The 17,786-nt window shown below is 37.0% G+C and overlaps 1 protein-coding gene across 7 annotated transcripts in view; it reads left to right on the top strand.

Annotated features, from left to right (window-relative positions):
• The window catches only part of ROBO2 (roundabout guidance receptor 2), a 455,306-nt gene extending 437,520 nt beyond the window's left edge, over positions 1–17,786 (top strand). For 3 of the 7 annotated variants that reach the window (XM_031556582.1, XM_031556578.1, XM_019620124.2), the window contains 4 exons: positions 445–615; positions 6,972–7,232; positions 13,045–13,245; positions 14,267–17,786. In XM_031556582.1, coding sequence (XP_031412442.1) covers positions 445–615; positions 6,972–7,232; positions 13,045–13,245; positions 14,267–14,268 — 635 coding nt within the window. In that variant the 3' untranslated portion in view covers positions 14,269–17,786. The remainder of the gene's footprint in view (positions 1–444; positions 616–6,971; positions 7,233–13,044; positions 13,246–14,266) is intronic. The other 4 variants (XM_031556595.1, XM_031556590.1, XM_031556589.1 and 1 more) reach the window with 2 other exon arrangements.

Genomic DNA, 17,786 nt, shown 5'->3' with positions numbered 1-17,786 from the left:
TTTATCTCACTGGAGTTACTCCAGATATACAGTGCTTATGGGTGTCACTAAGATGAGAATCTGGCTCAGCAAATGTGAAGGTAGAAGGCAGGAGGAGATAAATTTGATATGATTGAAGAAGTGTTTTCCTTCACTGCTGAGTGCTGAGGAGTTGTTATAACACATCTGTTCTGAACACCAAGCAGGTAGGAGTTACATGGTGAGCAGCGGTTTTAACACAACAGATGGAGCAACTTTAATTATAAAAGTAAAGATAAAGGATTGCCAAGTTTCTCACTTTGCTTACTGTGGTGTAACTTAAGCAATTGACATCAGCAGGTATCTCATGCGGACACTTGCTTGCCTCTGAGAGTTAGACCAGATTTAATATTTCAGAATTTACATTAACAGAACAGCCCATTTCAAGTCAATAATATTTTTGTCATCTGGTTTCTCTTTTTCTAGGCAAAGCATATCCTTCCTCTCAGAGACCTCGGCCAAGCAGTCCTTTTTCTACTGACAGCAACACCAGTGCAGCTGTCACTCAGAGTCAGAGGCCGAGGCCCACTAAAAAACACAAGGGAGGCCGGTTGGACCAACCCCCCTTGCCTCATCGTAGGGAGGGAATAACAGACGGTAAGTGTGGCGGTGGGAGACCCTGGTGATGAGCTACAACATGCAGCTGTGCAGAATGGGAGGCCATAAAGCAGTCTTTTAAGGAATGTCTGTTACAGTGAGTTACTTGCTTGGTGAAGTAGAGTCCCCAGGTACATCAGCGGTATTGCAACACTAGTGGTGTGGAGCTTGGTTAAGTGACTCTTCAAGGAGCCTTTCTTCCTTTCAGCTCTAAACAAGTCAGCTCTAAACAAGTCAGCTCTCAGGTCTCAGTATAAATCTTAAGAAGAAATGACTGCATTGAACATGGGTTGGCATTAAAATGTGACCCCTGGGTAATTTCATTTCTAAGTAGCCACCACCAGCATATAGTGAATTTCTAAGAATAATCATGCAGCCAGTCCCACAGTGCTCTCTTTGTTTTCTGCTGGTTTTGACAGCCGTGCAACAGCTATAGAAGTACGTGCCATGCTTTTCTCAAGGCTTTGCCTCACATCTTGTCTGTGCTGCTTCATCCCTGAAATTCAGTGACCTCGGTGACTTTGTTTGTCACTGCAACATCTCCAGTTCCCTCTTACCCCAATTTCCAGCTAGAAATTTCAAGTGTATCCGTTCTGCTCTTCTAATCACTAAAATCAGTTCAGCTTTCCATTATCTTGGTCTATCCCATCTTGAGTTTGGCAAAAAATGCCTTTGTTACCTGTTACTCCTCGAGAAGGTCTGACTATAAAGGTGGGCAGCTTGCTATCTCCCCTCTCTTCTCTTCTAATCTTACTAGTCACTTTGAGTGTTGAAATTTTCAGTGAGGAGAAGCAGGCAAATGGAAAAACTGTGTTAAAGGAGCCATCAAGGATTACTGTAATGCATTGCAGATGGGGATCTGGTCACTTTCCTCATGCTGACCTGTCTTGCAGTGTTCAGGACAGGGCAGTTCTGAGAGCTTGACTGTTCCACCTGTTTTAGTAGCCCTCAGAATGGCACCATCTGAATGCTGGAAGCAGGAGTCATGCCAGTGCCAGTCATGTCAGTCTCCTAATTTTGATTTTTGACAAATCTTTGAGTATATGGGGAAGGAGTAAAAAAATCACTTTGGTATAAACGTCCTCTGTATTCTAGTAAAAATCAGTTGAGAATCCTTTCATCATCTTCTTTTATCAGGCAGCATGTTGTAAATAGATTTGATAGAGCATGTATTTAGTTTGCTTGTTTATAATGTGCTATTTATTACTCTAGGTATGTTTAAAAATATATTAACAGCATGCAAGCTGGACTGGAGCCACTAAAAACACTGCAACTCTCCTCTCAGTCATGTTCATCAAATGTACAGATAAAATTTTGCAGCATGTTCTGACAGATTCCTTGTTTGTCAGATTGTAAAAGTGGAGAACAGATTCCAGAAGTGAAAGTCTTCACCAGAAGTGTTACCATTATAGCTCATACTCTGTGACTCACCCTCACTACCATATTGTTTGAGGAAAGAACTCAAAATAGCTTAGACCCCACTCACATGGCTCTGACTTGGTTTAAACATTAATGCTATCCACTTCTGGATATATTCCAGAGGCCTCACTGCTACACAGATCTGTTAAATAGATGTGTTATGAGAATAGGAATTGGAAATTGTGTGTCAATTGCACAATAGTGCTGGCAATTCCCTTTCTGTGCATGCATTAATTTAACCTTTCAGAGTAGTGTATATTTTGTCACCATGAGCTATGTGTACATGTGTGTTTGTAATGCATTAAGTGTTGTGGGACCTTAATCTCACTTCTTTAGAATACTGTTAGTATAGAAGTGTGTAATAATAACATGGTTACTGGAAGATTGATGGGAATCTAGTTTAGGTCATGAGGCAAATAGAAGTGTGACTCCTCAGGGAGTGACTCCATCATAAAATCTGACATTGCTTTAAATTGGTGAAAGAGATCAGATTTTAAGATTTATTTAAAAAGTGGAATCTCTTATGTCATTGATTATTCATTATGAAACACTAATCTCAGTGGAGTTTCTTTAGTATATTTGAGTCAGAACACCAATTTTATACCATGTTCTTAAACAATCAACCTCTCAAGCATAGACAGTAACAACTTCTGGACACTGTTAACATTTGCCTCTTACAAACCTAGCTTGAAGTCTTACTTTGTGTTCCAAAAATTTACAGTGTTTAGAAGTCATACAAGATGCTTTCCCATTCTCTCTTACAACAGAAACAAATAAACATAAATTGTACACTTTTTCCATTTCTAGTGTTGCTGAATATGAGTCATTAAAGCGTAAGGGCAAATCTGAGTCATAGCTAAATTTGCAAAGGACATTTGTCAATTAAAGAACGAAGATTGCTGCTGCCACCTGTATGTATGGAAACAGACTACATTTAAGAATTTCCAGTGTCCAGAAATTAAAAATGATAACTGAATATGTAGATACAATCTATAGTTTCAGGTCTGAATCCTCTGGACTAACTCTACATTGAATTATTTTATTTGTCCTCCTGTACAACTTGTTTTTCAACTTTCCCATCCTGAAAGATTGTGGAGACAAAGGAAAAATACCTTATGAATCTGTCAATAATGGAAAGCCTTAAAAGCAAACAGACAAAACTAATGTGAAGTTTTTAGTTCTAGTGCTCAAAGAATAATATATTTTCTTGAAATGAATATATTCACAAAGTACAAAATAATGGAATTTGCCATACATGCAAATTACACAGTAACTGCATAACTGAAGGTGAAAGTTCTTCGTTGTTTGAGCATGAGGTTTTAAAAGAACAAAGAAAAATTAGAGAGGAAGTATGGCTGGTGGTTAAAATAGAGAAATGTGACTTAAGACCATTAGCTTTCCAAGTCTCTTGTTAATATGCAATTTTAACTAAGGCAGACTGTAGTGAAGATGCTTACCATCTGGTACAAGAAAGTGGTTCAGAGTCTTATTAAATGTAAATATTGCCCCGAGGAAAACAAATGACTAGCACAGGTAGAAAGAGATGTCCTTATACTTCTTGGTTCTTTAACTTTTCTAGCTAATAATGAGAAGCTGTGCCCAAACTTACATAATGTCCCAGTCATTTGGCCAGTGCTCTGCTTGCTAAAGGAAGGCTGGAGTAATCCCAAGAGAACCATGCATCTGCATCTGATAAGGCTTTCTGATGTCCTACAGCTTCTCAATCACAATTCCTCTATTATTAAATCAGTAAGACGATCACCTATCCCTCAATACACTTATAAATAGCCTTGCAAGTTTGATAAGCTTGCCATTAGAGGCTGCAAGTGGTAGTTTGGATGGCATCCAACAGCCTAGGAAGTTACTAGCTCAGTATGGATTTTCAGGTGTTTTACCTGGCACTCAGAACATAAATGTAATGTAGATGGAGGTCAGTGACAATCAGTAACATCATTATGTGTGCTTTCACTGAAAATCCTCCTGAAGTCCCTAATTATCTACATTCAAATCTTCCCTTGAGTAACTGACATTATGGCATGAGTTGGCTTCCCTCTGTGTGGTAACAAGTCTGCTTGTTAGGGACTGAAAGAACTAAGTCATCTGATCTGTTACCCTTTACCAGCATTTGAATTCCCTACCATTAGCCATCGTGTAGGTACATATGTACAAATGTATGCAGGGATGCGTGCACAGTTGCTTAGAGACATCTTAGGCTGAGAGATGGGGAAAGACAAGACTGTGACACTGGAGGATGAAACTCGTGACTCCAAATATATGGAGTCTTTATATATATGCCCCAACAAAATAACAGCGTATTTAGTAACTTTACTTAAGGCAGAAGATTTGCAGTAGAGAACTTGAGCTGTGGAGTGAATAGAAAGCCACACTGCCAAATGAAGCTCTCTTCTACCTTTTTATATTAAAAACGAAGGGTAGGTGTTAGTATGACAATCAACCTGAGTAAAAAAGTGAAAAAGCAAATGATATAGTTCAGATCTTCTCAAACATATCTAGCACAGCTCAGTAAGTATTTACTCAGGCTAGAGCCAGCTTACATTAATTCTGTAGTAGCTGTAATTCTAGAATTGTATGAAGCTTCATCAGAAAATAATTTTTATTTTTCATTTCAGCTAGCTCATCCAGAGGTCTAAAACACCCAAACAGCTTTACAAACATGTTTTTTTATTTCACTTCTATTCACCAGGAATTATTCTGCCCATTTTACTAATGTATAAAAGCAAAATCCAGGTTAACAGTAGACCAACAAAATAGGTCTGCTATAATTCCAGGAGTTTCAGCTAGTTCTGGAACACACAGGACAGTTTAAGTACAAGACCTTTTTACCTTCTTGATATCTGATTAATAACAACTTAGACAGCAATTTGTGAAGAAGTGTTCTATATCTTAGGAAGTATAATATTGCAATCATTTTAATATTTTTTTTTTCTGTGGTACTACTTCTTTAAAATTTTGTTTATATTAAACTAAATATTTTATCTTGGAAAATAGTACTGTCAGATGACATGTTATGAGTGCATTTATTGGATTCAATGCATCCTCATAAAGTGCTTATAAATCACAACTTCAGTAATATATATTTCAGATTGCATAAGCAGATGCCAGTGTTGTGGTTCTGTACATTAACTGGTTATGATTGTAATAAAATCAATTATAAGAAATGTCGTTTTGGAAGCCAACAGTATAAAGCAATTTTAACATTGGCAAGCTCCCATACCCTCCTGCTTCCACCTACAGTAACTCAAGTATTGCCACTGTCATGAAAGGTCACATCTATATTCATAACTAAAAATTTCTCAAATAAATTAGTGCTGAAAATAAAGCACACATCAAGCTCATTGACAGATTATTATTAAACTGTTCTATCCAGAAGATAGATATCTTAATTTGGGATATAGCACTTTAGCTATGAGCAAAAGTACAGAAGCAACGCCAGATACAACTTCTTTCCTTTTTAGACACAAGTATCTCACACATCTGCATTTAACATTAGGAAACAATTTTGGTTTGAAACAATGTCTTAGCAACTTGGGAAGTATTTGTACCCCATATATAAGAGACAGAAGTATCAACTCTAGCAGCAAGGATGTGAAGCTTCATGTGAAGCTGAAATACAGGCTTCAAATAAATTATATCCAAAGGCCTCCTCAACAATGTATAAAATGAGTTTAAGTCTCACTAGGATTAAGAAAATCAGACCTTCCTGTGGGCAAAGGAGAGATTTACTCTTCCATGCTTTTCAAATTCCCTGACGAACCTTCAGCTAAAGTACAAAATGCCAGAAAACAGGGTATAGCCATATCTAGTGTAGACTAATACAGAGTTAGTGAAGTTGGTAAGGTAGCATGAATTTATTTGGATTGTGCTTTGCCCAAAGCCAGAATTAAACAAGTTTTCTAAGTATAAAACAAGTAGTCTATATGGAAGAATATTTAAAGTACTTTTTTCTCTATTTTGATTGTTTTGAAGAATGTAAGAATTTTCTTGATTCTTACTAGTCAATCACATGGTTTACATGAAATCTTACAGTTAGAATTGTCATTATTCAGGTTCTAGAATTAGCTTTGGTAACAAACTAAACAACAAAAAGTACCCCCACAAATGTGATTAGAAGTTTCACCATCAATTCTACAAACATCTCAGTAACCCAAGCCCTAAACTTGAAAAGAATCAGAGTGGATAGAGGGATCAGGCAAGTGTCTTTCAGCATTTATGTGAAATTACATGTTGATTGGTTATGTTTGCAAGACTGCTAACCTTAAGAGTGGTCATCCTGGTGTCTGTGAAGACTACAGGTTTTGAGAGAACACTGAAAATGTATTTGAAGAAAATGTTCACTCATTGCTTTGGGATTCCATTTTAACACACATTTTCCATAGGTGTATTGATGCTTTTTCAGTGACAGTACTTTTGTGAATAATTTTTTTCCCAAGATACTGTGGAATTTTACACATTTTGATAAAATCATGTATTTAGATGGTGGGTGTAAGCCTCAAACTGAAAATGAAGCCCAAAAAATAGGAGTGATGAACCAAGCCCTAATATGATGGGCAAGAATTACTCTGTTGACATAGATCTGGTTTTCATAGTCTTTCTTAATTGTTCACTGTTACTGAAAGAGGCAGATGGAGTGTACCTTGTGGAAAATAAATCTCATGCTTAGAAATGTAAATCAGGACTTGCAGTGAGTCTATTGATTATTATGGAAGTTAGAAAGAGCTAGCAATTCAGTAACTTGAGTTAGAAATCTATTGGAAAGTAATTTCTGATTAACAAGAAATTTCCTTTTAAAATCAGCAGATAAAGTGATTCAAGCCGTTTGTGAGGGACATTTTTATTGTTCGTTTCTTTTCAGCATCAAATGGAAGCTCTGTTTCAATTAAAAATTAGTTCATCTAAATCTTATTCACGTTTTTTAGATCTTCCACCACCACCTGACCCACCGCCTGGTCAGGGTTTAAGGCAGCAAATAGGCCCGGGCCAGCGTGGAGGCTCGGCAGAGAGGAAAGGAAGCTCTCTTGAGAGGCAGCATGCACCCAGCGTAGATGACACAAAGAGCTCCTTGGACCGGCAAGCTAGGACATCACTAGAGTGGCAGCGGCAAACCCAGGAGTGGATAAGCTCTGCAGAACGCCAAGAGGATTTCAGGAAAGCCCAACACAAGCAAGCATTTGGATCAGGTGCGTGTGTGCTGCACCAGCCCAGGCCATGTTTCTTGAAGCTTTTCAGCTGAGGATTTCTGTAGCTGGCAGGAGGCTAAGTTCACCCTCCATCTGTGCATTCCTGCAATGCTGGGGCTCATGACAGAAATTTTTTAAGAAGGCAAGATGAAATGGGAGCTTGCAGTCTAAGTTCTTCTCCTCCTGCAACAATGATATCTCATTAGAACCTAACTCTGTGCATTCTTTGCATTGTTTTGACAATTAATAGTGTTGTCAAGCATGGCCATGGGAGAAACAGGAGCAGTTTCAGAGAGGTAGGGAAGAAGGAAGAAATTTTTTTAGTATTTTCTATTAGATGTGTTTATTTAGACTACAGGGCTATATTTTTTAGTTCTTTCAACCTGGATCTAAATTGGCACTAGTCGTTTTTGCATGTCTTTGCAGTAAGGCTGATCCTTCTGAACTATCGACACTCCCTCCAGCTATATTTGTAATACTGTCTTCTCCTTATTCGAGGATATGACAAAAGTTATGTTCATCTCCTAGGCCTAGCAAGATGATGGCACAAGTCGTTCAGCACAGGACCTGCTCATATTGTTGAGTGCTGACTTTATCTTTTAAGGGGATTTCAAGTCTGTAAAAATGTGTAAAGGAGGCAATACTGAACTGTAGTTTTAGTTCTATGCTATTTGCAGATCACTTCTCTTAGCCTGACTGCAAGTAAAAGCTGCTGTTCCAAGTCCCCTTACTAGGGATTTTCTTTAGTCCACTAATCATATATTATCCCAGTGCTGATTAAAGTGATACAAGAAGAGAATTGCTCAAAGACAATTAAAAAAAGTACATGATCTTCCTCTAGGGCTACACCGCTTCTTCAAGTCTGTATGTAGTTCCCCCAGTGACACTAGATGTACTTGTGCTATTCTTCTTCCTCCTGACTTTATTCTAATGCTAATTTTCCTAGTTAATTTAGCACACTAATATAAATGACATTCTAGAAAAATTGTAAAATGCTGGCAAAGCTGTCATGGGGACATGATTTAATGAGCAAAGTCCTCAAAGAAAATAGCACATAGCATATTAAAGCATCCCAGTCTGTAGATTGGGAGAAGATTGAGGATTGCCCTGAGCCAAGTGCAACATCTTGCACTTGACCTTGTTGGACATCATTGGGTTCTCATGGGCCCACTTTTCAAGGCTGTCCAGGTCCCTCTTGATGGCATCCCTCCATTCTATTGTATCACCTGCACTGTTCAGCTTGGTGTCATTAGCAAACTTGCTGAGGGCATGCTTGATCTCATGGTCTATGTCATTGAGAAGGATGTTAAAGAAAACTGGTCTGAAGTATATCCCCTTGGGAACATCACTTGTGACCAGCCTCCACCTACACATAAAGCCATTGTCCACAACACTCTGACTGTGGCCATCCGACCAATTTATCTGAATAGTCTACCTTTCAAATCCATATCTCTCCAATTTAGAGATAAGGATGTAGTGTATGACAATGTCAGAGGTCCAGGAAGACAACACCAGCTGCTCTTCCTTTGTTCACCAATGCTGTCACTCCATCACAGAAGGCCACAAGATTGGTTAGGCAAGATCTGCTCTTGGTGAAGCCATACTAGCTGCCTTGGATCACTTCTTCGTCTCACATATGTCTTAACATAGCTTCCAGGAGTATCTGCTCCGTGATCTTCCCAGGCACAGATGTGAGGCTCGCTGGTCTGTAGTGATCAGGTCTTCCTTTCTCCTCTTCTCAAGTATGGGAGTAATGTTTTCCTTTTTCCAGTCACAGCTATAATTTTTAAAATATGGTGGAATAACACGGCAAGCATGTCAGCCAGTTCCTTCATGACCCTGGGATGCATGTCACCTTGCTCCACAGACTTGTACACATTCAGCCTCGTGAGATGGTTTCAGACCTGCCCTGCTCTTACAGTGGGAGGTACATTGCATCCCCAACCCCCACCTAGAGGTTCAGGGATGTGAGAGACATATCAGACCTGACTGCCAGTGAAGACTGAGGCAAAGAATTTATTGAGTACCTCAATCTTCTTTGTGTCTGTAGTTGTCATTTCTCCCTTCTCATTTATCAGATGGGATAAATTGTCCTTTGCCTATTTCTTCTGGCTGAGCAGATCCTTGCTCAGTCATGCCAGTGTCATGCATCCTCTGCCTGATTTCTTGTGCTGGGAGATGGAGAGCTCTTGTAGTTTCAGAAAGGTCCCTAAAGAGATGCCAGCTGTGTTTTTTTCCTATGATCCTGAAGGACAGTTTCCCAGAGGATCCCAATCAGTAATTCCTTAAACAGCCAGAATCTTGCTCTCCTGAAGTTCTGGATCCTGTCTGTGCTTTGCCAGGTCCATATTCCTTGAGATCAGGAACTCATCCAGGATATGGTCGCTACAGCCCAGACTGCCTCCAACTTCAGTGCTTTTAATGATCTTCTCAGCACTGGTGAGCACCAGATCCAGTAATGCTTCACCTCAGGCTGCTCTATCCAATACCTGGACCAGGAAGTTGTCCTCAACAGACTCCAGGAGTCTCCTGGATTGCTTGCAGCCCACCATGTTGCTTTCCCATCAGACATCCATGTGGCTGAATGGCATAATGACTTATGAATTAACTTAGCATAATGACAATTTTAACTAGAATGTACAAGTTGTGGAAACATACACAAAATATCACAATATATTTAATGCAACTCATTTCTTTGTGAACAAAGATTAAGTATGCTTGTCTGACCTTCTTAACCAGAACTCTTCTCCTTTTCCTCCAATTTTAAGAGTACAAAGAGAAGTTATCTGTTATTCTGTGACACAGAGAGTATTAAATTAATAGTAAAGTAGTAAATTTCCTATACTGCATGACTTGCATTTATCTGTCCTTACACACACACAAAAATCTCTTTTGACAATTCCAGTGCCCCACCTGAGCAATGAATTTAGGGCTGGACAGGCTGACCAGGGTGAATACTTGTCCTTTATGCATTAGAGAGGATTGCTGCAGTAGGTGTTATGGTTTTTTCCCTGGTGGGGGAGATTTAGTCCTTCGCATCTGGTATGTCTTTCTTCCCATTCTAGCTTCATGCATTATAGTTTTCTTGCTCTGTACCCTTTTCTCTGGTAGATTGAAAAAGGCTGCTCTTGAATGCGATGCTTATTTATGTTATCAATTTTTTTTTAATTATGTTATTTGTGCTTCATTCCTTTTCCTTTATTAATGAGAGAGAGTTTTCTCTCTCACTTTTCAATAATTTCCAAAGGGAGATATCATTAGCTATCCACTTCCACAAAATATCTATTTTGCACTTTAGAGGGCCTTATTTGGACCTTGCCAAGCTATGGGTGAAATTTTGAAAGCAAGATCATTGGTTTGAAGGCAAATAGAAGAATAATGTTGGGAACCAAGTTTCCACTGACTGCTTTCTGAATAGACAACATCTCTGAGTTCTTGGTAATGGCTTAACTGTGGAATGCTGCACATCAAATGGGACATTCTCAGCTACTCTTCTACATTAAGTAGTGCTAGATCAGGTTGCAATTGTTTTGATAATATTAGAAGCCTCTTAGTTATCTCGGGGGGTATCAAAACGTCTTACTACACATGCATACCCAGATTTTGCAGAGGTTGAAATTATAACTTCAGTTTGGCTCAGTCTTTCATGTAGAAAGGCATTGACAATGTCTCCTCATATTCTTTGCAAGACTGAGACATGGGTACTTGCTTTGAGTACTGCTCAATGAAAGTAAGTCTAGCCTAAGGACTTCAGACACCTTCATTTCGTGTGCTAGAGTGTTATGAAAATCTTAGCCTTTATTTTATGTCACAAATGTTTATTTTATGGATTGCATTTATTTCTGAGGGCACAACAGATAATTTAACACACCATATGCTCCATAATGATAATGCACTTCATATTTATTCATGGTTATTTTTTTCCTCAATATTTCATTGAACCCAAAGGAAGCCTTATCCTGAATCCACAAAACAGGAAAACAAATCAGTTGACCATATACGTCATCTTCAAACTCTTTTGTAATGCTAGTGGCTTTTCCTTCCATTCTCTAAAAATGTATCCAGCTTTCTGCTAAGCTGATTTATGCTGCTTGTTTTATTGCTGCTTTAATGCAAGCTGTTCTGTATTTCAGCCAGCCTTTGGAAATCAGGTTTGCATCTGATTCTGTTGTTAGAGTTTGTATATAAAGATCAGGTAACATAATTTAAGAGGCTTTGGCTGTTAAATGACATTTTACTATGTCTTTTAAGCAATTATTTACATTTCAGCAAGGACAGCACAGTCATAGCACAAAACACTGATAATACCCTAATGTCCTGCAGTGCAAATATTCTGGTTCCTTCAACAGGACCATAGGGAGATAGTTTGGCAGAGAAGGAAGTTGGGTGTTTGCCCTCTTCTGCAACAGATTTACCTTATGAAAAGATTCTGTTCAATAGGAGAACATATGGGGAATTCCTGTATCCTACACGCTTGTGTTAGTTGACACAAAGAATTAAACTTGTGTTTCCTCCACAAAGGTAATTTGCATTTCCACCACAAATATGTTCTTATTTATCATTTCTCTAAGTTAATTGTATGCCACTATTGCCGCCTTTGCAAAGGCTTCATTAATGAAAATAAGAGCATATCTATCTTTCTTTCCAACCATCCCCACCTAGTTTTTTTTCTGTGATTCTGTCCTCCTCCAAAGAAAGTGTATTTTTTCCCGTCGGATTCCTTAATAGTAAAAACAGTGGAAAATGAGAAATTAAAAGAAAAAAACATTTATCCCAGATTCACTTCAAAAATAACATCCAAAAAAAAAAAAAACACCAACATTCAAGGAGGAGATACCCACTGATTCAGAAGTAGCAATTTTTCTATTTTTGTTAAGGATGTATATTTCAGTTCTTTCTTGCATTGAACTATATTTAGCAATGTCTCCTTCTTAACTTCTGAGACAGCAAAAGTGGATCATATCCAGCAAAGAAAATAGTGCTTCTATTTCAGTGTTAAATCAGTGCTGCTGCTTTGCCTCTTAGGTCAAGATTATTACAATATCTCCCAAAAATTCTAATCAGATGAGATGTCTCATTTTACTTGATGCTATGTGAATATATTTAGTCTTGTGCTTTATTGAGCATTAATCCTGTTCTTGCAGGCAGTTCATTATAACAGATCTTCACTAAGGAACAGGCAAAATGAGTAAAGTAAGCCTTTTGCTCATAATGGAACATGAAACAAGCTGCAGGAAGATTTACTCACCCAAAATACTATAACTACCAACGTTATGTATAATATAGTATGTCTCAGTGTTATTCACAGTCAGTTAAAAAAAAACTTCAGTGTACTTTGCATCGTTAGAAATTACTGAGCTGCTGGAAGCTAATTAAATTAGCTGATATTGCAATTCTTTATCTAAATTGATTGAGGTAATGTTACCATAATTTAAACTAAAGAAAAGGAAAAAGCATATTCTTATAGGCTTGAAGCAAATATCTAATCATAGCTGCATTGTTTTGGAAATTGTATGTGCATTTATTTTTATTAAACAATCAACAATTTGTCATGTATTACTTCATAATGAATATAGGCTTTTTATAATTAATACAAACTAACACGAGTTTACACGAAAGCAAGATTAAGCTCTAGCCAGTTTCTATGTCTATGTGTACAACACTGAGTTGCGTATTTTGTTTGGTAAAATTGTCATGCTATAAAGGAAGACAAAAGACATATACCTGAAGGCAGGGAATGAATATGATGTCCAGATCAGAATAGTTTGTTTATACCTAGAGTATTGATTTTGGTTTGTTTTGCTTTTTTTAGAAGAGGCGCTGGTACCATATAGTAAACCCAACTTCCCATCCCCTGGCGGCCACAGCTCTTCAGGAACAGCTTCTTCTAAAGGATCCACCGGACCTAGAAAAGGTGAAGTCTTGCGAGGAGGTCACCAACGCAATGCCAGTGACCTTCTCGATGTAGGCTATGTGGGATCAAACAGTCAAGGACAGTTTACTGGTGAATTATGTAAGTTTATCTCTAGCTACAGTTAAAATTCTCAAATAGAGAAAAAAAAAAAAAGAACAAATTATAAATCATTGTGAAGAGAGAATGAATTTCAGTGTGATGACCAGATTAAATTTTACCCTTATTCTTATTGCCTTCTGTAGTATTTTTCCAGTGACAACAAGTTAAGTTCATATACTCTTTCACTTGGACCAGTTCAGATCTAAGTCATGCCAAGATTATCTACTTATTACATCTTTAAATGTGTAATGCTAGTGAGAATAAAAACATTGGCAAAATTGAACAGAGATTCTAATAATTTAGAATTTTCTTGGCAAAGTATAATGTATTTGTCATAGAAATGCCACTGGGGTCTTTTCTCAGAGGAGTGAACGAAACAGTGCTAAACTTGCTGGGCAAATTGATGTCAAGGATGTGATGCCTTTTCCTAAGCCTTCTGTTGCTTGTTGCAAAATTTTATGCTCTTCTTGACCATAGATGGAGGTCCTGTTTTTTAGCTATGTAGCCCAATTTCTTATTTGCAAATTCCAGTTTCCCAGGCCAGAGGAATTATTTTCCAAACTTTTTTTCTGTTGTCATCACTCTGTACCTATTAAATCTTTCCTAAAACCATGTTAATGCTGCATGCATGACAGTGGTACTTGATGCCGAAAGGTTTGAGTCTCTTGCTTGAAGTAGTACACCACGATCTAAACTAGCTCAAGCAATGCAACTGCTGGCACTTCTGTCTCCTATTTGCTGCAATCAACCCTCTGTAACTACCCACCTACTGTTACTGCCAAGCAGCTTGTAAGAGATTCTGGTGCACAAACCCCAAAATGAGGTATTTCAGATATGATGTTGGTAAGTGCTGAATTTTAGCATCCACTGATTTTCATCTTAGAAGCAATTAGCTCCTTTATCCAAACCTACTGAATATTTGTCCTGCACTGCTTTGATATTGACATAGGCTTTGTTTTGTGTGTTTGTTTGTTTGTTTTTCACCTTATTACAATCTCTTTCTCTCTGTTTCTCTCTATAGAGTAGTTGAGAAGACACATTGCAAGCTGCTCTGATGGGCCATCAGGGCTGAACTCATGGAAGTGATGACACTAAACAGTGCAATGAACATTTTCTTTATTTATGTACTATTAAAAGAACTGTAAATGCAATGTAAAGACACACAGCCACACATATCCCACAGATACTTGTGTTCTTCTCTTTATACACCATCCACCTTAAAATATTCCTTGTCAGGAGTATACAAAAAGAAAAAAAAAATCACCCTCCAGGATGGAAAGAATTTCCTTCTGTATATAATTTCTTTTGTTGCATTGCTATGCAAGTTCACCTTCTTTTTAGCTATGTTCATATTCATGTCTGTTTTTATTGGTCTGTTGTACTATATGTGAATTAATAGGCTGTGGTGCCATATATTAACTTTTAATTGTGTAACTTTTATGTTTAAAGTTTGCACTGCAATTTTATTTGGTGATAAGCACAAAACTCTACTCCTCATGACATGAAGAAAAAAAGAGACTGAATGTGTTTGAAGAAAGTTTACGTACTGTAAGCTACTTTGGATAATGCTGGATGTAAAGGAGTATGTTAGATGGTTTTCCATTGGGGTGTAGAAATGAGAAAGTGACAGGCAAAAATGATGTCAGTAAAGACATTAGAAACAGATTTAAATCTTATAAAAGCAGACAACATAGTTGCTCTTCCTATTTAAGAAGGGGTCAGAAGTTGGAAGTTTGAGTTTAAAGAGTGAATATGAAAATTAACAGTAGCATGAGATGGCCTAGACCCTTTCACTAGAATGATTCCCTTTAGTATCTGTTTTTAGCCATCCAATGCCATTAAGTAAAGGTAAAGAAAAACAAACCTTGCTACAAACAAAAGAAATTAAGGTGTTTCACTAAAGCTGTTTTATATTGCAGTTTTGAAAGAATTATTATCATTAATTTCTGCAACCCAAAATGTAAGTCAGAAATTTCCCAAAAGAAACAAACAGTATAAACTCAAGGAATACCTATTGAGTAGTTAAGGATGCAATCTATTATTAAAACTTATTCAGGCTGCTTCTGAAAAAAACTAAATGTCAGAGTATTTTATTTCATCTTTCCAATACATGTACAGTACAATAGTAAATAGAGCTGCACCACTGAAATTCATGACATTAATTGTTTTGATGCAGTCTAGAGAAACCTTTGTGTTCTGTTACCTGAAGTCTGTGAGAGCTGAAGTTGATTTCACTAAATTTTTAGTGTTTGGAAGGACAGTAACAGTCAAATTATTGTTTTAGGAATATTTTCTGCGATGCAATACATTCAAAAAGTTGGATACAAGCAAAGAAAATCCTTGAACTGTTTTTTTAGTGAGTGGCTTCACACCCTACTATAATGAGGAAATAATGCATGTTTATACACTTTTTGAATAAACCAAAGTCTGTAAGTGGACATTAATGACAACATCCTGTCTCTTCATTAGTTTTCATTACTTTGTCCAAATCTTCTGTACCTCTCAAATCTCAATGATTGAATTGTCAAACTTTTCTTAGAATGTTGTATATAGGTATCGCCGTCATTTGCTTAATTTAAATATTGCATCCTATAGCTTATTTCTGTTAGTCTATTTCTGACCATGAACATTTTTCCATTTGAATACCTTTTTCATATAATCAGTCTATGTTGTTTTATATATTGCCTTGGAGCTCACCAGTATTAAGGACACTTTTAGTAATGGCAGAATTTTAGAAGAGTAAATTTCAATGCTAAATATGTGTTGCTTTTCATGTCATTAACTTATTCCATGATAAGATAAAACACGACAGCCATCAGCTATAACTCAGCACTATCAAATATTAAAAAAATCATAGTTAACTTCCTTAAGGTCAAGACTGTTATTTAGCAGGTTACAAAAAGAGTTGAGAGAAATGAATGTGTTTATCTATATAAGTGACCAATGAGTACATGTAATTTACCTGCTTGTTTAATCACTATAGTTAAAACCATTATTTAAAAATGTGCAAAATTGTTCAAGCAAGATAAAGAAGGCATCATATATACATATGTATGGTTTTTTACTTTGTTATTACTATATGAAAAGAAGATTATTCAGGGTACAATTCAAATTGAATTCTCTGAAAAAAAAGTTCAACTAGTCACCAGTGAAATAGTTCTGTTAATTTGAAAGCTTGTGCTGAGCTTTGGTGGAACACCTTACTCACTATATCCTACTTAAAATTCAGTATCATTAAAAGTCGATGAAGCCATCCCAATTACTTTCAAATATGTGTTTTATCTCTTCTACTGGAAAGTAAATGTGTGTCAGTATTAAAGCTGTGCAGTACCATGATATTCACTAACTTGTCCATCTGCTTCTGTACATTTTTGTTCATTAATAATTTGCTTACAATATTACATAAAGTGTGTTGTTGTGTATCGCAAAGTGTCTCCATAATCTTACAGGTGATGTCTCTTCTTTTTTTTCTCTCTTTTCTATACAGTGTACTTCCAATGAACCACAGTACATATTTTTTAAAATGCCATTTAATTTACTATTTTAAAAGAAGAATTCTCCTTTTTTTTAAAAAATGGAAAACATTTATTGTGAATAATGTGTTTAAAGAAAAGGGATGTTGTGGCAGCACTTAGAATTGTTTTTTAATTTGTTTTTTAAAAAAATATTTATTGGCTACAGTTTGTTCACGAAAAAGTATGACCTCTTAATGTGTTTCATTGGTATTGTTAGTGCAGCAAAGTTTAATTGGCATAAAAAGTTGGTTAATAGTCCTGTTGAAGTGTGTATTGTATATTTACTGGGGAAAAAAAAAATAAAACATACTCACATTTCAAATCTATGTTAAAATACCTTGAGTAAGGAGTCAATATGTGAAAATCCAAACTGGTAACAATCAGGCAATAATAACATAGACTGAACTATAATCATCACTGTCCACTTACAGGTAACAAGGATCATTTTATACCCTGTTTTTGAACTGTGTTAATAGCTATCTTATAAATAGCTCATGGGAAACATCATCTGCCATAGGGATTTCTCATGAAGCTCTTCTCCACGTTGGGAATAGTTGTACCAGTGTAATTACACTGATACAGCTATTCCAGTGATACAGCCTCCTTTTGCATACATACTCTGTCAGTATACAATAAGGGCTGCAAACATATGGCGTACCTTGCTTAAAGCCCATAATCTAGTATACATGTACAAACCTGTGTTCAGTAGTTGAGCACCCCCTGACCTGGGGGGTCTTGTACTGGTGGAGTGACTGCCAACCCAGAATAGGGTATCCCCAGGATGTATACATAGATGCTACATCAAACTTTCTCAATCTTTGCTTGAACATATGCTCAATTTTAAATATGGGAGGGCTGAAGAATTGATTAATAAATTATTCCATGTACTTCAGTGGTGTATTGCTGCCATATCAGTGATGCAAACAGACATTTATTTTTTGTTATTTCTCAAGTCCTTACCCAGGTCAGTTAACCTTTTGATTAAATTTCTGAAATGCCACGGAAACAGTGTTCCCTAGGGAAAAA

Source organism: Meleagris gallopavo, chromosome 1 (genome assembly GCF_000146605.3).
Source record: "Meleagris gallopavo isolate NT-WF06-2002-E0010 breed Aviagen turkey brand Nicholas breeding stock chromosome 1, Turkey_5.1, whole genome shotgun sequence".
NCBI classification, from domain to species: Eukaryota; Metazoa; Chordata; class Aves; order Galliformes; family Phasianidae; genus Meleagris; species Meleagris gallopavo.
The sequence above is the reverse complement of the archived record's forward strand: the minus strand, read 5'-3'. Positions and strand labels throughout refer to the sequence as shown.